This window comes from Notolepis coatsorum, assembly GCF_963971535.1.
Source record: "Notolepis coatsorum genome assembly, chromosome: 9".
Classification (NCBI taxonomy): Eukaryota; Metazoa; Chordata; class Actinopteri; order Aulopiformes; family Paralepididae; genus Notolepis; species Notolepis coatsorum.
In genome coordinates this window covers 26,048,324-26,074,686 of record NC_140173.1, presented here as the reverse complement: position 1 = coordinate 26,074,686, position 26,363 = coordinate 26,048,324, and the positions used below count along the sequence as shown (strand labels likewise).

General features: G+C 46.2%; 1 protein-coding gene across 1 annotated transcript in view; it reads left to right on the top strand.

Moving 5' to 3' along the window:
* The first annotated feature begins 14,954 nt into the window (after positions 1–14,954).
* anapc1 (anaphase promoting complex subunit 1) overlaps positions 14,955–26,363 on the top strand; it is a 252,373-nt gene continuing 240,964 nt past the window's right edge. The window contains exons 1-5 of the mRNA XM_084321811.1: positions 14,955–15,129; positions 16,147–16,386; positions 17,227–17,391; positions 22,124–22,163; positions 25,231–25,331. Coding sequence (XP_084177937.1) covers positions 16,171–16,386; positions 17,227–17,391; positions 22,124–22,163; positions 25,231–25,331 — 522 coding nt within the window. The 5' untranslated portion in view covers positions 14,955–15,129; positions 16,147–16,170. The remainder of the gene's footprint in view (positions 15,130–16,146; positions 16,387–17,226; positions 17,392–22,123; positions 22,164–25,230; positions 25,332–26,363) is intronic.

Sequence of the window (26,363 nt, the reverse complement as noted above, 5' to 3'; positions counted from 1 at the left end):
CGCGTACCACCCGCAGGCCAACGGGCTATGCGAACGTTTCCACCGGTCCATGAAGGCGGCGCTGCGCGCAGGCCTGACGGACGGCAACTGGGTGGATAAGCTGCCGTGGGTCATGCTCGGACTTAGGAGCGCCCCCAAGGAGGACCTGCAGGCCTCGTCCGCGGAACTGTTATACGGCCAGACATTGCGCGTCCCGGGGGATTTCATTCCGGACGCGACAACCCCTTGGTCCGCGGCCGGCCAGCGTTCCACCCTGCGAGAAGCGGCTCAGACCTTCGCCCCAATTCCCACGTCGCAGCATGGTACCCCCGTTTCCCGGGTGCCGCGCAGCCTGCACACGGCGGAGTATGTTTTTGTTCGCCACGATGCGCACCGGGGGCCCCTACGCCCCCCTTACGATGGCCCGTTTAGGGTCCTGCGACACGGTAACAAGGACCTCATGGTCGACATGGGCGGTAGGACGGAGACCGTGTCGATAGACAGGATCAAGCCCGCTCACATAGACGTTCACAGCCTTTGGAGTTGGCCCTTCCCCCCCGCAGGGGTCGTCCGCCGTTGCCCCGGGTGCCACCGCCCACAGAGCCACCGGCGGCCTCACCGATGCCAGCGCCCCCGGGTGTCGGTGAGGGTACGGGCGCTTGCGACGCTTTCCCCTCTCCGCCCCCGGTTTTCCACGCTCGCCGAGGCCGTTTCGTGCCCCCGGGTGTCGTGGACGGCGCGGGCGCTTATGCCACTCCGCCCTCCCCGCCCCCGGCTTTCCGCACACGCAGGGGCCGGGCAATTGTTCCCCCACGCCGGGGGGATTTTGACTATGGGTGAATTCTGGGGGGGCTTGTGTAGTGACTGTACATAATTCACACGGAACTCGTTGGGAATGGTAGTTCCCCCCGGACGATTTATAGGGTGGCACTTCCGGCCACCGGCATTCTTATTTTACTGTCGATACGACTACGTCGATTTGTTGTTACGCTGATGAATAAAGAAATTGAGTTTAGCTTCGAGACACCGCCTCCGACTCCTTCTTCTCAGCGCTACAATATAAGATTAAATTGGTCGTTTTCCTTCTCCACTTACTGTGGTTCATCCAAAGCGTGGCTGTGTGTGTTCCGTCCTCTTCTGATCTATTTACAAGGCATGTAGCCGATGATGAACAGTGGAATGAAGTCTCTTGTATCACCAGCATAGCAAGTAGGCAGAGCGAGGAAGGTAAATCCACCAATGCTGAGTAAGTAGTCTGAGAAGAAGTAGCCTGCAATGAATACAAACTAGAGGACGAGAAGAAACTCTAGGAAAAGAAAGAATATTATCACATGTGTAACTGAGGGGTACAATTCCCTGACTGTATTGATAAGTATGGTATCATTAAACCACTACCGCTTTATGTACTTTAACTACTGGCCACACAGTACATGATGTAGATATGATGAACACTTTCCCACCTATGAAACCAAGTCCACACAAATGTATAAATCGAATATTTAATATATAGCAAAGGGTATATACAACATTCACTTAATGACATTTATGATTTGAATGCACTTGTAAGGCAAATGAGTATTCGTAGGCAAATCAACACTGAATGTCCAATCTCTGGTTACGCAGGAAGCAAGTATACAACCTGAATCTTAGGGAATTATAGCGATGGTACTTAATGATTATAGCTGGATACTAAAGGGGGTCCTGCTGGTTGTAAGTCAGTAGGGGGGGGGGGGGGGGGGGGGTTAGGAGAGCCGCCGGCGATATCCCATCTGGCCAACGATTTCTTGGGAGAATTCAGAATGCTGAACACGGTGCCCACAGAACCTTGGTCCACAGATGAATACACTTGGGCCCTCTCGTAGACGGTAGCTGCGAGAGACGACAACGAAGAGACGTGAGGCGACCTCACTCTGGGTAGAGCGCCGTCTCACCTGGACTCCTCTCGGGGGTAGTTCCAACACTCACCGGTGTTGGCTGTTATCCATGGCATAAATCAAAGCACCCAAAGCAAGTAGATAATCCAAGCCGTGTAGGGCTCGCAGTCGTCCGGGTAGGTAATCCACTGTGCAGGTCCACTCGTCCTCGCCCAGAACTCCTCGGATGAAAGCACCACACGTGGTGTGCCCAGCCTGGTTAAGACTCTAGATAACGCGAGGAAAACGATGGGGGTGCTGCTCACTTTATAACTCTAACCGAACGATGCACCATACATAATAGACTATTATTAACTTAATAGAAATACGTCCCACTCGACGGTATAGTGCCAAACTATGACAATTTAGCTATTAATCCACACGATGTCTCAATGCCATTCTGAGGCCAAGTTGACCATACTGCACCACACGTGTATCGTGGGTGAGGCTTAACGTCTTGCCACTAGGTTGGAGGGTAAGAACTAAGGGCTAAGGGAAGTTCTACTTTACTTGCGCCATATATATATGCGCTGTGAACAAATAGTACCATTCGTATTTCGGCAGACGTATTCCTACGCGGAACCGGGGCTAGTAACGACATGTTCGTCGGCACGATTGAACTTGAACCAAGGGGCTTGGCTGCTGGCGCCAAGGTCTTGTCCAATGAGAGAATGAAACTATTATGGGCTGTTAGTAGACTAAAGGGATATTCAGTGTATATGTACAAGGAATATACAAGGGATATCAAACGATATACAAATACTATTAAATATATATCCATAAATAAATATATATATTCGGTTTAATCTGATCCTTCACAACAGCCGCCCCCTAATTAGTCCCACCTAATTAGCTAAGCAGAGACAGATTAACCGCACTGTCTACCACTCAAGGTCCGCTGTAAGGGTCAGTCAACTCACAAAGTCATGGGGTCATGGTCGTCATCGATAGTGTCTGGGAGTCTTGGCAGTTCTATTAGCCTCGCCACGGGTCGTGTGTAAGTTCGCCCTTGGACGAGCACCTCAGCTGCTCGGACCTTTCCATCGGCACCGGTGATCACTTTGCTTACGCGGCCAGCCGGCCACATAGCTCTGGGTAGTGACTGGTCGATAATCATGACGACTGTTCCTTCTGTCAAATTGTCTCTCTCTTTTACCCACTTCTGGCGGGTCTGTAGAGACGGTAGGTAGTGGAGTAGAAAGCTGTTCCAAAACTTGTCAGCCAGTACTTGACTGTACCTCCACATTCTTCGGCCGTTCGCTTCTTCAGGCCTGTACATTGTCTGGGGTAGCGCGGGGTCCAGCCGCCCCATCAAGAGTGTGTTGGGGGTGACTGGGTCGACATCTGCTACATCACTGGAGACGTAGCCGAGGGGCTTGGAGTTCAATACTCCCTCGATCTCCGTGAGGACTGTCATTAGGACTTCTTCCGCTACAGTCTGGGCCCCAAGCACGGCGTACAGGGCTGTCTTTATGGAACGTACTTCTCGTTCCCAGGTTCCACCGAAGTGGGGTGCGTTCGGGGGATTAAACTGGAAGTCAATCTGGGCTGGAGCGAGGTGGGTCTTAAGTTCTGGGCCCATAGCTTGGAAGCTCTCTCTCAGCTCTCTTTCTCCGCCTTTGAAGTTTGTCCCGTGATCAGACAACAATGTAGACGGTTTTCCTTTCCGCGATGTGAATCTTCGGAAGGCCATAAGGAATGAGTCTGTGCTCATGGTTGGAAGGAGTTCGATATGTATCGCTCTGGTGGTCATGCATTTGAATACAATACCCCACCGCTTCTCGGTTCCTCTTCCTTTCTTTATATACAACGGGCCAAAACAGTCCATGCCTGTGGAGTGGAATGGCTTGTCGCCGAGTCGGAGGCGACAGGGAGGTAGGTCAGCCATCCGGGGTATGCTGGGCTGCGCGCGCCACTTTCGGCAGTCTAGACAGGTTCGCTGGAAGCGTCGCACTGCTTCTCTTCCTTGAAGTATCCAATAGCGACGTCTGATCTCCGCGAAGACTCTCTCTGCTCCTGCGTGGTGCACATCCTCGTCGTATTTCTTTATGATCAGCTCTGTGACCTTGTGTCAGCTGTTCAAGACTATCGGGTACTTAACGTCATCCGGTAGGTCGGGGGCTCTCCGCAGACGACCACCCACTCTGATGAGATTATGGGCGTCGCTCTCGGGTGCCAGGTGGAGCAATCTGCTGTCTGATGGGACGGGCTTTCCTCCCTGTAGACAGTCTAGCTCGTCGGGGAACGAGTCTCTCTGGGCTCGTTGTAGTAGAAGAAGTTCTGCTTCTTCGTAGTCAGCTGCGGAAATGTCGGCAGTGGGCTGAATCTCTGGGTGGTGCCACAGAAATGTCTTTAGTTGCGCACTCTGTAGGGTGAGGCAGTCATCTATGTTGGGGTCTGTGGAGGCGACTGTGCTCAGTCCACAGAACATAGGTTTCTTGTTCTCAGCCTCCTCTTTACTCGCCTCTCGTGGGGTGGGCGTAGGCCACTCTCCTTCCGGGAGCTTGAGGAACTCTGGTCCGTCACTGTAGATGTTGTGATGGGTGAGGTCATCTAGGGACATTCCCCGGGTGATGACGTCAGCTGGGTTGTGTTTGGTGTCCACATACCGCCAGCTCGCTGCTTCTGTTAACTCTTGAATCTCTGTGACTCTGACTCCCACGAAGACCTTGTATCTGCATGAATCAGACTTGATCCATGTGAGTACCGTCGTGGAATCTGACCACAAGATTGTTCTGTGCACCGGAATGGTGAGTTCACGTTGGATTAACGTGGCTAGATGCGCTCCTGCTAGGGCTGCGCAGAGCTCTAGACGCGGGATAGATTGTTGCTTTCGTGGGGCTATTCTTGAGCGAGCCAGGATGAAAGCGGTGTGTATCTCTCCTCCCTTCTCTTGGGCGCGCAGGTAGGCCACTGATCCATAGGCTACTTCGGAGGCGTCACTGAAGACGTGTAGATCCATCTTGCATGTCTCTGGCCTCACTGTGGGTGGGAAGTAGCTGCGGCGTATATTGACGCCTGGGAGTGAGCGGAGTTCCGTCTCCCACTCTCTCCATGTGGAGGCAAGGGGTGCGGGTATTGGGTCGTCCCAGCCCTGGTCCTTGTCCCATAGTGCTCGTACAATCATCTTTGCCCTGGTGGTGTAAGGTAGAATACATCCCAACGGGTCATATTGTCTGGCGAGTGTTCTGTACACACTCCGTCTGGTGGTCGGTATCGCCGTCGACCTTCCCTGCTCCGTGGTCAGGGGTTTGTGTCTATAGTGGAGCGAGTCTGTTTTGAAGCGCCAGACTAGTCCTAGTGTAATTTCTTGGGCTTCTCCTGGAATGGTCGCCATCCAGGTCTCGCTGCTGGCAGCCTTGTCCGCGGGGGAGAGGCTGCGCAATACGTGCGGGTCGCTGCTGGCCCACTGCCTGAGATCAAAGCCGCCTTTGATCAGGGAGGCGCGTAGCTTGAGTAGGAGAGCCTCGGCTTCTTCTTGAGTCGAAACGCTTTGTAAACAGTTGTCCACGTAGAAACTGTTCTTCACACTGTGTCGGACCTCTTCGTCTGCTGCTGGGTCCTCTGCGACGTGTTTCTGTAGTGCAAATGTAGCACAGCATGGGCTGCATGTAGTTCCGAAAGGGAGGACTTCCCATTGATAGATGGCGGGGTGCTCATCTCCGATCCTCTCTCTCCATAGGAACCGCAGCAGGGGCTTATCCTCCTCCACTAGTCTCACCTGCAGGAACATCCCTTTGATATCCCCGCTGATAGCCACCTTGTCCTGGCGGAAGCGTAGTAGCACGCCTAGTAGAGAGGGGCCGAGTGTGGGGCCGGGCAAGAGCTCTTTATTCAGATTTTGGGATCCGATCTGGTAGCTGCAGTTAAACACAATGCGATCCTTGCCGTTGTGGTGGACCTTGTGGTGCGGCACGTACCATGATTCGGTCGTCTGATCGGCCTCTTTAATGTCAATCTTTGTCACGTGTCCCGCTGTGATTAGCTTCTCAATCTCAGCGCGGTACACACTCTCTTGAGCGGGGTCTTTGGCTAGGCGCCGCTCTGTGTTCAGTAGATACCGCTCCGTAGCTTCTTTCTTTGCGTGAAAGGTGGGCATTCCCTCTCGCCGCAGGAGTGGAGTTGCGTATCTCATCACTCCGTTGACTGTGACTCTCTTTGTCCCTTGCTCGAGGAGGTTTATGGCGTAAATGTCTTCTTTAGAACGAATGTCTTTCTTTTCGTTCTTAAAGGGCATTGTCTCTAGTGTCCATAGCCTCTCGACATGCTGCAGGAGAGTGGTGTCTTCTTCTGTCACTCTGGAGTGGAGGCAGCTCGTGGCTGCTGTTCGGTTAAGAGCTTTAGCAAGGGGGCCTTGTAATGTCCATCCTAGGCGGGTCTCGACTGCTGCAGGACAGCCTCTGGGTCCTGTATGGACCCGGTCTATCGGGACTATGAGGTCTGCATGGTCGGAGCCTATCAGCAGGGTCGGGGTGGCGCCGTCTATGAGCGGGATAGGTAGTTGACGCAGGTGCACATATTTATCCATCAGCTTGGCGATGGGGTAGGTGTACTGTGATAGTCCTATTTCTTGGCTGGTGAAAGCATTTGTAATCCTATACCGTCGCTCTGGCTGCCCGCTTGCTGCGATAGTGAAGGAGACATTCTCGCCTTTTATCGTCTTTAAATCTCTTCTTATTGTCCGAATCGTCATTTGGTTCTCGCTCCCCCGCAGTCCCAGCTGGGCCGCGGCGGACGCGAGTAGAAGGGTCTTCTCTGACCCGTCATCAAGGACGGCGTAAGTGTCCATGACTTTATCTTGGTAGCTCAATGTTACACGGACTACCTTTAAGAGCACTTGGGCGCCGCTGCTGCTGGCGGGGTCAATGTACATGACACTTGCCTTTGTGCTGCTCGATGGTGCAGGTGCAGGCTTTCTTCTGTTACTGTCGTGTAGGACATCTAGGTGGGCTCCGTCACACCGACTGCACCTCTTCTTTAGGCGGCACTCGGCTGCCATGTGACTGCGCGCACATCGGTAACAGCGCCTGTTGGACTTTATCCATTGACTCACTTCTTCTGCATTCATCTTTGTGAACAGGTCACATTGTGACAGCCAGTGTTCCTTCTCGCAGTACGGGCACACTATCTTCCACTTCTCTTTCCTCGAGGGGGTACTGTGGTTCTTACTGCTCGGTACTGATTCTGATTGGTGCATGACAGTCACCGATCTTCTTCCATCGTTTATTCTCCTGGGTCCCTCTCTGGAGCTTGGGGTGCTCCGCACGAACGTATCCAGTCGTAAGCTGCTGACTTCTCTCGCCAGGAAGTCGGCTAGATCGAGGAGGGATGGTTCGGGACCGTTAGGATCACGGTGGTCTCTTTGCCGCCTAAAGCGCTCTTGTCTGGCGGGTGGCAGCTTCTCTAAAATCCTCTCGACGTTAGAGTTGGCGTATAGCTCGTGCATACCCTTTTCTCGTTGCGCTCCCAGCATCCCTACCAGGGACTGCACTTTTATAGACAGGTCGTCTAATGAGCGATTGTCTGTTGCTGGGGGTAGGCGGTCAATATGCCTTATCTCTTGGATTACGTAATCCCATATACGTCCATATCTCTGGTCCAGCGCTGCTAGAGCCGCGGTGTATGGGGTCGTAGAGGTGGCATAGGCTAGCGCTATATTGTGCGCTCGGGGTACTTTCAGGTGCTTCAGTAATATTGCATACTTGTGGCCTTCATCAACGACATCCACCATCATTGTCTCTAAGCACATCCGGAGCTCCGTGTACTGTGCCCGATTCTCATGGGTGAAATCTGGGACCATCGGTGTGCCAATGTATGACGCCGTGGATGGCTGATACATCGGCGAGCGTTGGGGGAGAGGCCTCCTAGGCGAGTCTCCTCTTGCGCCTCTCTGTGGGCTGGTACCGGCAGTGTACCATGGCCCGCTGGTCCAGGTGCTGTTCCTCGGGGCTGGTCGTGCGTCATGCTCACCCGTGAATAGAGTCGGGGGTCTGTAGCGCAGCGCCGCGGGGGTATAGCCTGGGCTGTACTGGACCTCCTGGTCCGGTGGAGTACTGTGCTGTCGTCGGGCTTGGTTCTCCTCCTCTCCCTCTTCTTCTTCTATCAGGTCCTCTAGATCCTGTAGTCGTTTATTTAGCTTCTCCGCAGTGTATGCTGCTCCTTCCTTGTAGCTGGGTCTCGCTTGGACCGGTCGGGGAAGGGGGTCTGCGGGGGGTATAGGCTTGGTCTGTTGGTCAAGTTCAGGGTCGCTTGCTCGGTTAGGGGATGCTGCCCTTGACTGGTGTCTCGACGAGTTCCTTGAACCCCTGGCGGAGGGAGAGGGTGTTGCCTTGGTGATCAGCTGCTCTATTAGTTGCGCTTGTAGTCTGTCGCGCTCTGCTTCTCTTTGGGCACCGGCAGCGGCACGCTGGGTGTCTGCTCGGTCTCTTGCCATATTCTCTTCCGTCTGAAGGCGTCTCATCTCCAGGCGTATGCGCTCTTCTTCGCTCCGTTGCTGTGTCTGGAGTCGATCGCGTTCACCCTGAAGTCGATCGCATTCACCCTGGAGTCGATCGCGTTCGGTAGAGGCTGTCAGGCTGACGAGGAACGCCTGTGACAGCATCCTCTCCGCTTCGCTGGGGGAAGACGGTTTTAGAGGTGAGCCGCTCCTGGCTGTACTCGTTGGGGAGTCCTGGAGCTCTATCTCCTCGGTGCTCTCCTCATCTTCTTCCGTGCAGAGTTCTCTCTCTGTAGGGTTGTCTTCCTCCCGGGGCTGGTCGGGGACTACTTCTTCGGTATTGGCGGGGGGTAAAGGCATGTCGGTTCCCTCCTGGTCCCCACCGTGAGCTTGGTCAGTTACATTAGAACCCACTAGGGTCTCTGTGGTCGGGGTAACCTGGTCGTTAAGGTCAGACATAATTTTACTTTCTACTTTTACCGCGTTTACCGTTTGTAGAAGGCTAGGTAGTTGACTGACAGCGTAATCCTCTAAGTACGGAGGTGGCTGTCGTCTGCGCCGCGGGCGTTCTACGTTAGGAGGACCGTTTCGTGGAGTGTTCATCATAGGCCATTTCAATATTAATAACACTATATTAATATTACACTAGTTACCCTCCGGCTCGAAGGACCAATTGTAACTGAGGGGTACAATTCCCTGACTGTATTGATAAGTATGGTATCATTAAACCACTACCGCTTTATGTACTTTAACTACTGGCCACACAGTACATGATGTAGATATGATGAACACTTTCCCACCTATGAAACCAAGTCCACACAAATGTATAAATCGAATATTTAATATATAGCAAAGGGTATATACAACGTTCACTTAATGACATTTATGATTTGAATGCACTTGTAAGGCAAATGAGTATTCGTAGGCAAATCAACACTGAATGTCCAATCTCTGGTTACGCAGGAAGCAAGTATACAACCTGAATCTTAGGGAATTATAGCGATGGTACTTAATGATTATAGCTGGATACTAAAGGGGGTCCTGCTGGTTGTAAGTCAGTAGGGGGGGGGGGGTTAGGAGAGCCGCCGGCGATATCCCATCTGGCCAACGATTTCTTGGGAGAATTCAGAATGCTGAACACGGTGCCCACAGAACCTTGGTCCACAGATGAATACACTTGGGCCCTCTCGTAGACGGTAGCTGCCGGTCCACAACGAAGAGACGTGAGGCGACCTCACTCTGGGTAGAGCGCCGTCTCACCTGGACTCCTCTCGGGGGTAGTTCCAACACTCACCGGTGTTGGCTGTTATCCATGGCATAAATCAAAGCACCCAAAGCAAGTAGATAATCCAAGCCGTGTAGGGCTCGCAGTCGTCCGGGTAGGTAATCCACTGTGCAGGTCCACTCGTCCTCGCCCAGAACTCCTCGGATGAAAGCACCACACGTGGTGTGCCCAGCCTGGTTAAGACTCTAGATAACGCGAGGAAAACGATGGGGGTGCTGCTCACTTTATAACTCTAACCGAACGATGCACCATACATAATAGACTATTATTAACTTAATAGAAATACGTCCCACTCGACGGTATAGTGCCAAACTATGACAATTTAGCTATTAATCCACACGATGTCTCAATGCCATTCTGAGGCCAAGTTGACCATACTGCACCACACGTGTATCGTGGGTGAGGCTTAACGTCTTGCCACTAGGTTGGAGGGTAAGAACTAAGGGCTAAGGGAAGTTCTACTTTACTTGCGCCATATATATATGCGCTGTGAACAAATAGTACCATTCGTATTTCGGCAGACGTATTCCTACGCGGAACCGGGGCTAGTAACGACATGTTCGTCGGCACGATTGAACTTGAACCAAGGGGCTTGGCTGCTGGCGCCAAGGTCTTGTCCAATGAGAGAATGAAACTATTATGGGCTGTTAGTAGACTAAAGGGATATTCAGTGTATATGTACAAGGAATATACAAGGGATATCAAACGATATACAAATACTATTAAATATATATCCATAAATAAATATATATATTCGGTTTAATCTGATCCTTCACAACAACATGCGTTGCTAATGTGTTTTCTTAACCTTTGTAACTCTTTTGAACCATATAAAGCCTAGTCTACTGGCAGCTAGTCAAAATATGCTCAACATGAAATATGTGCTGTGGGTATGAAGGTAGCTTGGTTTTCCACCAGGTTTGACATGCGAGTGTGAGTTACAGACCAAAGTGTATTTGTTATGTCATTTTATACAGTGAGGTCAGGGTTAAAAAGTATCGCCGCATTGAAAGGGCTGCTGACTCATCTTCACACATGAATAATACACCCCCTGTTAAAACAATTCTTTGCTTGATGATAAATATTTATATATATTCATTTTGAATATACATGTTAGTCATGCCAGAGGTAATGCTTTTTAACACCATTTAGGTTTAAGAAAACGCTGCTTTGATGAGTACAAAATAAAGGTAGTGTCCAACGGTGGACCTCAATGCACCGTCAACAACAGCATTGTACAACAACAGGTACATTAAGCTAAATGTTCCATTACTCAAAGATCGTTCCCCCTGGATCGCTCACACTTCTAAAGCAAATCACACAACCTCCACACACACACAAACACATAGGGAGAGACAGAGAGAGGGGAGGCACACACACACACACACACACATAGGGAGAGACAGAGAGAGGGGAGGCACACAGACACACACAGGGAGAGACAAAGAGAATGGAGGCCCACACAAACACACACACACATACACACACATAGGGAAAATACAGGCCATCAGAGTCTTGAACACTGAACTCTCCACACACAAGCACACATGAGCACACACACAACACACACACTGTATACGCTCACACACTAGCAGTCACTTTAGCATGAACACACACACATGCTGCACACGCTCACACTCAACGGTCACTTTACACAATGAAAGGTCACATTAAAAACAAGAACGGGAGTGGTTCTTGTATAGTAAACAGATGGATATAGCAAGCTAGCATAAGGACACATAGTATAACTGTAGATTGTATAGTATAGCATTGTATAGTAGTGTACATAAGACCCAGTGCCTCATCCGTAGCTAACAGTGTATTGCACTATCGCAGGACCTTAGCATGTCTTACCATGCTTTTTGTAAACTTTATGTACATATACCTGTTATGTCTTATTCTTATTACTTGTATTATTGCACAAATGTCTTATTCTCATCCTATTTTTTTTTTTTTTTTATCTTTCTTCCCCTCCTTTTTCCTGATTTTTCTCCCATCCCACCCTTCCTGGTTGTTGCGTACTTTCCCCTACTGTTGGTCCGGGAGACCGGAGACTGTCACATGCTTTCCTCCGACGCATGTGCAGCCTGGGGCAGGCCAACCTGGCCGCGCAGGTTCTCACCGGGGAGAGTGTAGCGTGTGGGAGGCCACACTATCTCTCCTCAGTTCCAACCCTCGCTGAGCAGGCGCCCCGACCAAACTGTAGGGGTCGCTGTCCACAACGCCCAGGACCCACCCTTCAGCTTTCCCACCCCCTGATACAGCCAATTGTATCAGTGTGAGAGGCCAGCCAAGCTGATAGCAACGCCGGGAGCTGGATTCGAACAGGCGAATCCTAGTGTCTCCCGGTGTTGGTGACGAACGGAATCTCTGTGCGAGAGTAACACCCCTGCACAAAAAAGGCAGTAAATTAGACCCAGGCAACTACCGCCCTGTTTCTATCCTTACCTCCATCTCGAAAGTCATGGAAAAAATTGTATACGAATAGGTCGAAAAATATCTTGCGGAAAAAAATCTAATCTACGAATTCCAATCTGGCTTCAGAACATCCCACTCCACTGACACATGCCTTCTCTATTTAAGCGACCACATCAAACAAGAGGTGGACGCGGGCAAATACTGCGGCATGGTCATGCTGGACCTACAAAAGGCCTTCGACACTGTCAATCACACCATTCTGATTGACAAGCTAAAAGCAATTGGTTTTGATAGTCTATCAGTGAGCTGGATGCAATCCTACCTGGAGGGGAGAGAGCAGATGGTGGAGGTAAATGGTACCTTATCCCCCCCCCTCACAGTAAGCTGTGGTGTTCCACAAGGAAGCATACTACTGTAGGTCCGCTACTGTTCCTAATTTTTGCAAATGACATGTCGTCAGCTTGTGACTGCAACTTGTTCCTGTTTGCGGACGACTCAGCCCTGCTGGTCTCTGACAAGAACAAGTTACAGGTTGAAAAAACCCTCAGCTCGGAACTAGGCAAAATCTGCATATGGCTCGCTGATAACAAACTATCATTACACATGGGCAAAACAGAGTCCATTCTCTTCGGTTCAAATAACAAACTCAGCAAGACCGACGGCTTCTCAGTTACAGTGGGTGACAATATTGTCACAAGAAAAGAAGATATTACCTACCTGGGTTCCATCCTAGAGGCAAATCTTTCCTGCGACAAAATGGCATCCAATGTAATAAAAAAAAGTCAACCAACGAACTCGATTCTTGTACCGGATCTCCTCACTGGTAAACAAGAATACCCTTAAGACTCTGGCAGGAGCACTCATTCAAGGGTACTACGACTATGCTTGCACCTCATGGTACCAAAGCACCTCAAAGGCGCTAAAAACAAAATTACAAACATCTCAAAACAAACTGGTCAGACTACTGCTTGACCTTACTCCTAGAACCCACCTCACCCCTGCCCACTTTGACAACCTAGGATGGCTTAGAGTAGACGACAGAGTACAGCAACTTGCAATGGGCCTGGTCTACAAGATACACTACACAACCAAGGTACCCATGTACATGTCAAAATACTTCCCAAAGGTCAGTGAATACCACGATCACAACACCAGAGGGAGCTCCACAAATCATGTTAAACCCAGATTCGGCTCAAACAAGGGACTAAACACGTTTCGCAATTATGCCACATCAATGTGGAACGCACTACCCAAAACTATAAAGGAATGTGAATCACTACCCACTTTCAAAAACACTCTCAAAAAACACCTACGGGAGACTGCAATTCGAAACTGGCCCATGTAAATGTCCTAACACAACCCCCTCCAATGTACAGTAAAAATGACCAAGTATGGTCTTGTCAATATTCCAATGTACAGTGTTGCTTGTACAGTTGTACAGTGTCCCCCACCCACCCCTCCTACCCAACCCCCCCCCCCCCCCCCCCCCCCCTACCCAACCTCCTCCAATGTACAGTTTCTACGTCAAATATATACTTCTTTTCTGGACTCTTTTCGTATCACAAACAGTACTGTATTTGCAAATCTGGTATGTTATAAATGTATAGATGTAGCAGTACTGTCTATCTGTATGTCATATATGATGAAGGATTGCAAGGATTGCACTACAACTCGTACACCTTACTGTAAATTGTACCTAAATTGTACCTCATCCCATCCCCCTCTACGACGAGCTAGTCAAGATGAGAAGCTCGTTCAGCCACAGACTCATCCCCCCCCGACACTCAACTAACCGCCTCGGACAGTCCTTCATACCAGCGGCCATCAGGCTCCACAACAGTGGGCAGCGACTAGCAGCCTCCAGGCCCCACAACAGGGGGCAGCGACAGCGACTGCTACCAGACATTGACCTGGGACTTATAGGAACCCAAGGGGGACAAAGTAGACTACCCTGGTACTTTGATTAATGTATACTCAGTAGATAGTAAATTATTATAACACTACCTCTTGCATACTGCACCTCATGTGACACTGTGAATAATGTGAATATTCCTCAGCTAGTCAGATAGTAAATTATATTGACCATATTGATCAAATTGTTTACACTGCCTGTGTTGTCTTTTACTACCTGTATACTGTGTTGTTTTACTACCTGTACCCCTCCCCCCCTCCCCCCCATGCTGCTATGATGCCTGAATTTCCCCAAGGGGATCAATAAAGGAATATCTTATCTTATCTTATTTCTGCTTTGCACTATATAGTACTGTACATTAGTACACTGCATAGTATTGTATATTATATGGTAACTCAGAACATTGTACATATGTCTATACCGAACACTGTGACCTCATTTTCTTCTTCTAAATTACATGCTATACTATGTTATTTGATACTATCTTGTCTAGCACAGTCTCTGGAGCGTAACAGTAAGAAGCATTTTGTATGAAAGTATTCTGTACTTCTGTATGACAACTATTAAAGAAACTTGAAACTTGAAACTTGATATATGTTACGATGAATTGAAAATGGGGGACCCTGATGTAAACAAGACGAAAGTCTTTCTCTGGTCTGCATCCCCTTAACAATTGTATGTATTGAGCTGTACTGTACTGTACCCATTCTGCAATCTGTTAATAAAGTTTTCATTCATTCATTCATTCATTCATTCATTCATTCATTCATTCATTCATATGTTCTAACAAGGGAGTGACTGGAAAATGTAAAACATTATTTGCATTCAGTGTTGTAGGGCCTACTCCTGTACTAAACACCAAAAAGTGGACATAAAATATTTCCCCCAGACATTGTTACTTGGCTGTCACTCAGACGGTCAAACTCTCACATCCCATAATACTCTCCTCGTCTCTGATTGGTTAACACCGAGCGGAAGAGAATCTCGGGACAGCAACAAAGATGTCCGCCGCGTACATTTGAAAACAGAAATCTGATGTAGTAGAAAGAAACATTTGTTTGGGGACTGTATTTAAGTTTTTTTTTATGTTGACATTATTGACTACGTTGTGGTGCTCAAACGAGAGTCGTACAAAGAAAAGACAAGGATTCCGCGTGACAAGAGCCAGACTATTCCTTATTATCAGGTAGTTGGCGCACAGCTAGCTAGTAGCTAACAGGCTAACGTGTAGCAGCTAATATTGCATAGCAAGCTAACCGGCTAACATGTAGCAGCAGCTAGTAGCCAGCAACGCTTATAACGTTATATGTTCGGGTGACGTTACCTTGCGTATGTTAATGTTTGAACAAAACGAACTAATGCTGTTTTATGCTGTTACGTACGGAAGATTTGTTTTTTTTGCGCTATATGGAGTTGTTTTGCTAAGCTAGCCACTGCTAGCTTCTGCCATGCAGTGACTATTATTAACACTAATGTTGTCAACAATACTTGTCATTATATAACAGCCAGGCGAGGTTGTCTAGAAGACACTGACAGTACAGTCAGTTTTGGCTAAGTATCTTGTTCTAGACCCTAACGTTATCTATTTAACATCTAAACGTATTGCATCTAAACGTATTGCATTCTCTATACACACTTTATATTTATTGGGAAATAATTTGCACTACAACCCATACCTCATTACACCTTACTGTAAATTGTACCTAAATTGTACCTCATCCCATTTCTGCTTTGCACTATAGTATATATTGTATATTAGTATATTGTATAGTATATTGTTGGTAACTCAGTTACTTCTACTCTGCATTGAACATTGTACATATAACACTTGTGTCTACGTACGTGACTTATATATTTTTTACTTGCTATACTTATTTTATTTTATACTTATCTATTTTTGTCTAGCACAGTCTCTGGAGCGTAACAGAAAGAAGCATTTTGTATAAAAGTGTTCTGTACTTCTGTATGACAACTAATAAAGAAACTTGAAACTCCTTCGTGGCTGCTTTTTATAAGGAAGCATCATTGCCATTGACTTAATTTAAAATATTGATTGTATTCTTTACAATGAGTATTTATTTATTTATTTAAACGGATCCCCATTAGTGATGCATGTAATGTGGGATTGTAGAGTATGTGTGTACGTGTTATTTCTAGTTGGATCACTGTCTCTCCCCTGCTTCTCTCTCTTCTCCTACTCCAGAAATAATGCTGATATCTGGAACTCATGTCGGAAGTCGTGTATGAAGAGAGAGCCACGATGATTGCCGCAGGGGAATTGCAGTCGTTTGTCCCGTTTGGCCGTGAGCACTGCAAGAACCATCCCAATGCCATCAACTTGCAGCTGCGCCAGCTGCAGCCCGCCTCTGAGCTCTGGTCCTCGGATGGAGCGGCTGGCCTGGTGGGCTCCCTCCAAGAGGTGACGCTACAGGAGAGAGAGAGGGTAAATATTTTAATTTGTTTAACCTAATAATCCCTAGTGGGAAATGTACACCAACCAAACACATGCAGGACTGCCTTGGCTATACTTCGCAAATTGTGGCCACTGACTGACTGACTGACTGACTCACTCATACATGGATGTTTTGTGGGATGTTTTGTAGGAAGCATGTAGGACGTAGGTGCTTCTAGCTTCTAGTTTTGCAGTAGGTGTGGACGTTTCCATGCTCGTTTTCCAAGTGCTGCTACATTTGTCTTATTTACCAGCTAATAATAACAATAATCTAGGATGGTTCTAAACTTGAGTGGCGGGAAATGATACCATTGTGGAATACTGCAGAAGGGAAGGAGAATTTGGTCAGTGGGAGAGTTGTACCGACTTGCAACGTCCTGTAAGCCAGACGACTCTCTCCTATAGGTCTATCATTCTGTAGAATAGCACCTTTTGGAAGGTTAGGCTTACATTCCTTGTTGACCCTCCCGAAGGAGATGGGTGTAAGAGAGGAAGGGGAGGTTGAGGGAGACGGTCAGGTACATTACATGATTACTCCTTAACCCTTTCACTGCCACACGACAGAAGGTTAACCTTTTACTATCACACAACCGACGGTCGTGTGGCAGTGAAAGGGTTAACCTTCTGTGAATTGTCGCAGTGAAAGGGTTAACCATTTTGGTAGTGCGGCAGTGAAAGGGTTAACTACTGTGCTGGTGTCAATCCATCAATACAGCAATGGGAATATCTGTATTGATTGAGTCTTATCCATTGAACAAAATACAGTAGCAATCTTGGTCTTTATGAGCAATTGTATTAACTCTCCCCATTTCATTTTCTTTTTCCCTACAGGAATGCTGGCAGCTGAGGAAGGGCTGCGTCGGGTCGGAGGAGGAGGAGGTGGAGTTTGAGGAGGAGTTGTATTCAGCAGGAAACATGGTCATATGGAGCCAAGGCAGCCGCTCTCAGGCCTCCAATGTGTACAAGGCCTTCACTGTCGACAGCCCCGTGCAACAGGTAGGGATGTACCGTATGTGTTGTGTATAATGTACGTATGTGCGAGTGTGTTCTTCACCCAAAACTCTGTCCCCAATAGTATGGTTAGAATATTAAAGGACTATGTGTGGAGTGTAGTGGATTCTAACTTGGCACAGTGTTTAATGATAGTAGTGGACTCTAAATACGTCCGGCCACTCTCTTATCGTTGCGGGACTCAAGACACGTCCATGTGTAGCGATCGCTGCCATAACTCAATAATCGACATGATTTGGGCTGTTATTATTATTATACAAACCGGAAATGGATCGCCTCGATCCCCATCAAATAACTGGGATCTTTTTGCTCCAGTGTCATCGCCCAACGGTAAGAGGAGGCTGCCGTGACTTTCAGCGTGAGTGTTTATTATTATCCATGCAAACTGCTCTGATCTATATATCACCCATACTACATGAAGCATTTAACGACGATCACGGAATTATAAACGACCCCCCCCCCCCCCCCGTTCACCCGCGCATGATCAGTCATAACGTTTAGGACCATGTACAGTTGACATTTTTAATATAGCGTGGATCAGAACCAAACGGCATTTGATAATCTATATATGCATTTACCGTATGCCTATATCTCACGTTCTAGGAATATTTTACTGCAGAAAACGATAAAAACATATTTATACTCTAGACGGTATTTTTGTATGAATGTGTGAATGAAAAAGTAAAACGTTCCTACATCCTGAACGATAGATAATCGATGTTGAATGGGCCATAGTAATGTCAATTTAGCAATACAATTTAAAAAGTTATAGCCCTGCAAAGAAGGTGAACATCTCCATAGACTTACAGTGCTGGCAGAGAATGGTATAAGCTGATCAAACTCCGTGGCAGTTAATGTGTTAAGGCGCTGTGTCCACAGAAAGTGTTTTTTTCAAGGTGGAGAGCTTTGGATATAAAAAATATGAATGCCCAGAGCGCTTATTGTTGCGTTATAGGTCGTATATACCTTAGGTCGTATATATTACTGGGTTGTCAGACACCGCAAGAATCAGCCTCTCCTCTGCTATGATCAGACTCTCACAATGTAGCGTCAGAGACATCATCAAATCAAATCAAATCAAAATTTATTTATAGGGCCCGACAACACACGTTAATGTCCCCATGGGCCGTACAGGTCTTCTTTAAACAAGTCAAGAAGAAAACATAACAATAAGTCAAGAACAGAACAAGAACACCATAAGGTCCAAACATTTTTAGATGAATGCAAATAAATGAAAGAATGCAAGCACTCCCAGACATACCCCACGCGAAGGTAAGGAAAAACTCACTAAAACCTAACAATAGGGAAAAAAGCTCCACAGGCAGTGTGGAGGAGAGAAACCTTAGAAGGGCCATTCAAGGGGGGATCTCCCTTCTTAGATGTTGGTGATAGTAGTGTTGCAGACGGACAGTTGGTAAGCATGCACTCATGTGTGTGGTGAAACACAGATGAGTGCATGCAATAGCAACTGTACATTTTGAAAGATTAAAGATAGAGCTAATAGCGATAGCAACTGAACATTTTGAAAGATTAAAGATAGAGTTGATAGCGGATCTATTTGAGGCACAGGGGCGGCGCAAAGAGGGTCACGTCCTCCCCGTCTTAGTCACGGGACATTCAACACTCCGGCCGTTGCTCAGGGACAGCCGGAGACAGGGAGATAGGGGGTGGCGCAGAGAGGGTCGCGAATACATCATCAGTATCATTAATTTCCATAAACTCAATGAGTCGAGATCTCATTGTTTTTGTCTACCTAAATGTTTACTGGTTACTGTGAGCGAATTTGTAGTGCCAAATTTCCCTCGGGATGAATAAAGTATTTCTATTCTATTCCATCTCATTTGATCCCGAAATGCTTTCTCCAAGAGCAAAGAAGGGTTGAAGCGCCAGCTATAGCGCGTTTGTGGCAGTGCCAGCTTTACCAACATCAGGGTGTTGCTCCCTCAAGTGTGCTCGGGTCAACGAAATGAGATTGGTAGTGTGAAAGCTGGCCAGCGGGGGAGGGGGGACTGGGGAGGGGTGACTATCGTTCTCGGGAACGGAACGGAACAGAACGGAGGCAACCTTTCCTAATGTGAAAACACCCTAACTTGACAGTGTTTAATGAGAGATGGTAGTGAATTCTAAATTGAGACTGTTTAATGAGAGATAGTAGTGCATTCTAACTTGGTAGTGTTTAACACTTTGAGTGCCACGCCGGGTTTTCCTTTTTACCCCCTTGATGCCACGGTCCACGGCCAATGTTAACGTTAATATCGCCTAATCTATGTTTTAAATTATGGCTATGTGTCTAATCTGCCCATCGCTTATCAAAGAATCATTTTCCAGTCAACATTGGCAAGGCAGATTGTATTTTTATCACTTCATTTCCGTTTGATAGCATTTTGAAAATCACCCGTTTTCCGGGGAAAAACAACCCATTCTATGATAATTGCCTTATCATTTGTCGGTCTATTTATGAATCGTTTTCAAATAAACGCTAGATGATCGATAGTATATGTGTGCGCACGCACACGCTCGTGCCGTGCGCTGATAATCGCGGCTATTATTTCCTCATGGCTTTTACAGTCAAAACAGCTATATCACATATAGTGGAAACGCTTATATCTCCGTGAAAACAAGTCTGATTATCCTAACACTGATAACATAGATTCCTTACCTGACATCAGATGGTATCCAAATGGTATATTCCAATTCCTGATCACCATTTGAAAAAATCGATAAGTGTATTTAGGCCTGCCACGATAACACATTTAGCTGGGCGATTAATTGCCCCCGAAAATATCGCGATAAGCGATATTATTGCGACCGGTTAGAGATTTTTTTTGAGACATTTATTTCCCAAAACTTTTATTTTGAAGCCCACCGCTCCGTCTTTTCCGGTGTTTAAGACTTTTATTTTGAAGCCCACCAACCGGACCGGAAGTATTGTTGTGATTATCCTAGCCGACAACTTGACTCGTCCGGTTCTGTGTTTAGTTTTAACGTTAGCTACTAACGTTAGATGCAGCTACTACAGGCAATCAACGATGAGGAGGAAGCGTCAAAGCAGTATTATAATAGAATAGCTGTGGTGCGTAGGCACTGCAGCACGACTCGAAAACGACCTGTTATAATAAATTAATTCATGTTTAACTTGTCCCCGTCTCCAGTCCTTTGACTAGCCCCACCCGTTCATTGTAAACAATGTCAATGATGCATGTAATTGTATTAACGTTATTCTGTGTTATTCTAACGTTACACTATAAATAACGCTACTTGGTTAAAAGGAGCAACACTATTGAGAAATGTAGTTAAGCTATGTGGTGTTGCCCCACGGAGCTCCTGTGCTGTGCTCTGTAGTAAAGCCAGCGGCCCGCTTCCCAACACGGACAGTGACTGACAAGGGGCACTGGTTCCGCCTCATTAAAACAAACGCGCAAATAGCAATTAATCGCGCCCGTCAAAATCATTGCATTCATTTTAATTATCGCAGCAATTAATCGATTTATTGCTTATCGCGGCAGGCCTAAGTGTATTGATCCAACGTGTGTACAGTAGAACACATGATTCCCCGCGGCTCAGAGGCTCCAGAATGAACTCTGGTAACCCCGGCTGCATCAGTGAGAAGTAAAATGTGGAGTCAGAAATCCGTTCTCCCATTCACTTTCATTGAGTCCATTCCAAAAGGGTGATTTACCATCTGGGAGACGATAGGGGGCGCTTTTTTTCACATCTGATCGCCGGCGGTCCCTGGATCTCCAACGGTAGGCTCGCGTGATTCAATATGATTTCAGATCGCAAAAAAAAAACACCCGAATATTCTCGGGCGTGGCACTCAACGGTCGGGGCGTAAACCCGAATATTCTCGGGCGTGGCACGCAAAGTGTTAATGAGAGATGGTAGTGAATTCTAAATTGAGACAGTGTTTAATGAGAGATGGTAGTGCATTCAACTTGGCACAGTGTTTAATGAGAGATGGTAGTCGATTCGTGGGACAGAGTCTCTTGTCACCTCTAACGTCAGTCACTTGGTAGATGATGTGAGCTGTGAGAACTATTTTAAGTGCAATGGTTTCTCCCTTCCACATTGCCTGTGGTGATTTTTTCCTATTGCTAGGTTTTTAGTGAGTTTTTCCTTACCTTGGCGTGGGGTATGTCTGGGAGTGTTGCATTCATTTAATTGATTTATTTTGGATTTCCTGGTGTTTTTGTCTTTGTTCTTGATTTATTGTGATGTTTCTTCTTGACTTGTTTAAAGAAGACGTGTACGGCCAATGGGAACATTAACATGTGTTGTCGGGCCTTACAAATACATTTGATTTGATTATGATTTGCAGAGACTGAGTGCAGATCTACTTAAGCAAACAGACAATGCAGACAGACACTAACATTAGTGTTAAATACATGTCCAGTCCAACACACACGCACTCACGCACACGCACACAAGACAATGAAATGACTCCTAAAGGTCAGGTTGCTCAATGTGTAGAAGTTAGAGGTCCCAATAGCAGTAGTGCATGAATGTTAATAGAAGAATGTTCTCACACGTACAATAGCAATAATATATAGATATATTGCTAAATACCATTGCATTGAATCACACAACATTGTTTCTTAGCAAAGTCACATCTTTAAGTTTGGATGCGTGTCAGGGATATTAATTCATTTCATGTATTCTGTATCTCAAGCATTGCCAAGTTACGTGTCACGAATAATTGATCCTATTTTCTCTGCAGGCTTTATGGTGTAACTTTGGTGTTCCTCAAAAGAAAGATGGTACGTAATTTTTAATACTTTTGTTCCCAAGCAGTTTTAATGATCCATTCTGTACGCTACCCCAGGTTCTGAAAAATCACTTGTAAGTTTATCTCTGATGCTTTGAATTTATCAACCAGCTTTATGGAGAAGCATGACACCACTTTTAGTTCTGGTGACACGCAGGTCAGGGCTAACCCGAATAGGGGAATCAAGCAGCCACAAGCAGGGCTCTACAGTGCGAGCATTTCACTCTCATTTGCCCCTAAAAATAGATTTGTGCGAACCGGATAAATAATTTAGGAGCACAGTGTGCAAGTAATAGCTTTGCGTAGTGGCCGTGTCAACGCGCAATTGTCATTTCATATTAGACACCGAGCAGTGCGGACCTTCAATTTTAGAAGGTATGACATCTAGCTATTCAGCCCTGCGTTCGACAGCTCTAACTCATCTCGTGAGTCACGCTGTTTTTATGTGCAACGGGGTCCAATGGTCTAACATGCTTTGCATCCTCGCCATTCCTGTATACCCAGGTTGCGCTAAAACCATGTAACTAAGCTAACCTGCTAACGCTAACTACTGTAAGCTATCCCTGGGAACGCTCAGAGGCATCCAATAGTGAGGGAAGGGGGGGCTGAGAGTCTCTCTCTTGAACCTATTTCATTCAAAAGGAAGATATTGATGGACAGTAGCTATAGTATATAGCTCAGCAGCTATAACCAAATTATAAAATTTGATTATTTACGTTTCAATAGCGTTTAAATTATAATTAATTAAAGAATTGTATAAAGAATTTCCATGTTCTGTCATCTAATAATATATTCCATTACCTTTCCTATCTGTATCAAAGTCAAAATGTTGGTATCGTGACAACACTACAACATACAAAAGCAGCTTGACAACCGATATCCTTTGCGTATAGTAGGCATGGGCCAATGTGTGATTTTGGTGGTATGTGCTATTGCACAGATGTTTGTCCCTTAGTATGCACACGCACGCACGCACAATATAACATGCATGTAATAAATTGTTTGTTTAATAAACTGTATTACTAGAAACTTTTCACTGTGCTCCTAATTTTCTTTGTGTGCTCCTAAATCTTTTCATTTGGGAGCACATGTGAAAAAAAGTCCTGACAAAGTTGAAGAGCACTTTAACAACTCTGACCCCTGACGCATGTGGCATAGAAAGCATACTGGCCAACTGCATCACAATCTAATCTTACTGTCTAATCTTAAGATCTTCTTTTCCGACTCTGAAGAAGACAGTAAGTGCATTTGCCATGATCTTGGCGTAACCCCACTGTCTAAAGGCAATTTTAGGCCATGGTTAGACTAGTGTATTTGTGGCGTTTTTTTTATACGTTTTTGAATACGTTTCATGTCCCTATTACACAGAAATGCGTTTTTGGCGTTTTTTTGTGGATACGGCTGAAACGCTAAATTGTGTTTGCGTTTTGGAGAAACGCTAAAAAACGCGCAGACAACAGCGTGTAGTCTGCATGAGCCGTTGTTGCGAAAACGCCCATGCGCAGTAGATACCATCTGCGTGCCCTTCCGGTGACTGAGAGCTGTCCCAAACCAAATAGCTGCAGCTACTATGTGTTGTCAAGTTATTGTTATAAGGACCCCAGTCCAAGCTACAACAGTCTGCATTCCCTTAACAATTGTTTGTATTGAGCCGTATTGTATTGTACCCATATTGTACCCATATGCAATATTAAAGAAAGTTTACATCCATTCATTCTGCTAGCATTACCGATTGGCACTGCCACTGGATAACATGAGCTTGTGTTAGCTATCAAACCCTGTTAGCTCAAAGCTCCTCTTTCAACTTAACAAGCATTAAACAAAATGGCCCAGTCATCTATTCACCTTTGTTTAATACACACAGCGTTGTCTCTAATGTTATCTAACCACTGATAGCTCCCGATATCATCAGTTTGGTGCTGGCTAAGTAGCGTGAGCTAACGTTAGCTTCTAGCCACAATGCTATACTGTTATAATGGCAAATTCCATTGACGTTAGCATGCAGCTAACAATGCTACCGATCGTTTTTTAGACTAAACTATCCGCTCTTGGTGGTCACTTGTGTTGATGTTAGTTTTGTTTCATCAACAAATGACAGGCAGAACACACAGTGAATGTATCCGTTTTGTTTATTGCACTTTTATTAGGCTTTGCTGAAAAAGAATTGCTGCATTGAGTAAATAGGCAAGATGGTGGCGCGGCATAGGTGCCTTGTTGACATTTTCTTTGCTGGAGCTTCCAGGGAGTGTATTGGCACATTCAAGTTCTGATTGGTTGAAATTGCCTTCATGTTTGCCACCTACTGCCACCTACTGCTTTGGCAGTGTACTACATCATTGTGCTCAGGTGACAAAAACGAAAAAAAAAACAAAAGTGTGACTCGAGGCGCACAACGTCGCGGCGAAACGCATATGACAATGATACGAAAGGTGTAACCGCAGCTTTAGAGACCCGTCTCCCATTAAGGAAACCAGCTTTGTGGGGAACAGGGCTGTATATTGTTTAGCTGTTGTACCCAGGATAAGCTGGTCAGGAAGGCCAGTAGCATGGTTGGGGTGGAGCTGGACTCCCTAGCGAGGGTGGCGGAGAGGAGGAGCCTTGCTAAGCTCCAGGCCATCAGGGAAAACCCCTCCCACCCACTATACACAGACTTGGCTGACAGGAGGAGCATGTTCAGTGCTAGGCTCACACCACCTAAATGCAGCACTGAACGGCACAGGAAGTCCTTCATTCCAACAGCCATCAGACTATACAATGCATCACTGTGCCTCACTGCATCACTGAGCACAGAGTGACAGTTACCATCTTCCTGGACTCTTACTTTGAAACAGCACTGTGCAATATTACACCTACTGTAGACTTCAGTATATATTTACTGTATTTATTTACTGTATTTTATTCCATTTTTATTCTATTCTTATCTTAGGCAATTTGATTTGTTTTGTTATTCTTATTCGTGACCTGTTCTGTCTAAATGTTTAATGTTGAGCGATTTGTAGTGTCAAATTTCCCTCGGGATAATAAAAGTATTTCTATTCTATTCTGTTATTGTTTTACAGAGGAGGAGCAAGTGGAGCAGACGGTGTGTATTGTTCAGAGCAGCTGTGTCAATGTCCACAGTGTGACGGGGAAGGACTTCATCTCACCACTGCCCTTTGAGGTGAGGGGAACGCCATGATCACTGATAGCAAACACTAACATTTTTGGAACTACACTTCCTTTGCCATCTTCCCCAGAGAGGGGTACAGGCTAGCCTAGCTCAGCACAAGGACTGGAAGCGGTAGAGGGCAGCTAGCTTAGCTCTGTCAAAAGTCAAGAATTACAACTTCCAACAACTCCTAAGCTGACACACAGAGATTAAATTGATATCGATCTTCTCGTCTGACTCTGGGAAAGATGATAAATGCATGTATTTCCCAACATGTTGGCCTGTTCCTTTAATTATTCTTTTGAAATGATCTATTTATTGATTTTTGCCAGGGTCCATACAAACAATGTCATAACTTAACATTAATTTATCCGAGCCTTCTGTAGTACAATTTGCATCAAGGGTTACTGAATCTGAGTTAAAGTGCAGAAGTACAAGTACACAAATGAGGACCAATACAGTCAATACACCTATACACTTTATTTTCTAGACAAACAAAAAATAACAAAAAATAACAAAAAATGATATGTTGGGGTGCATCTTCCTGACACTCGACTCCCTTTACACAAGGTTTACTTAAACCAAAATGACACAGCAATACACATTAAACAAATGAAGAGCGTACTGGTGTAATATACACTATCCACTAGTCTAAAAGAAAATGTAATTATTTCCATCTTAAAAATATCATAAATAATATCAATGCAATCATCCACTGTAGGCATTTCTGTTCTTAACCACTTTCTAGTAATGGCTTTCCTGCCAGCAGCACTTGAAATACATGTCTATCACATGAGGTACCATTTTCTGATTGCAGCGCCCAAATATAGACTCTCCAGCTTAACTCATTGACCGCCGGGAATTAGTCAGGCCCCGCTCTAGCACTGCCACGCTTTAAAAGATAGGAGTGCATCACCTTGTTTGTAGAGCTATAACTATATTCTATATTATAGCTATGGATACAATACTATGGCCCATTTGACATCACCTATCTATCGTTCAATATGTGAAAAAGAATAAATGTTTCCATCTATATGTTCCCGT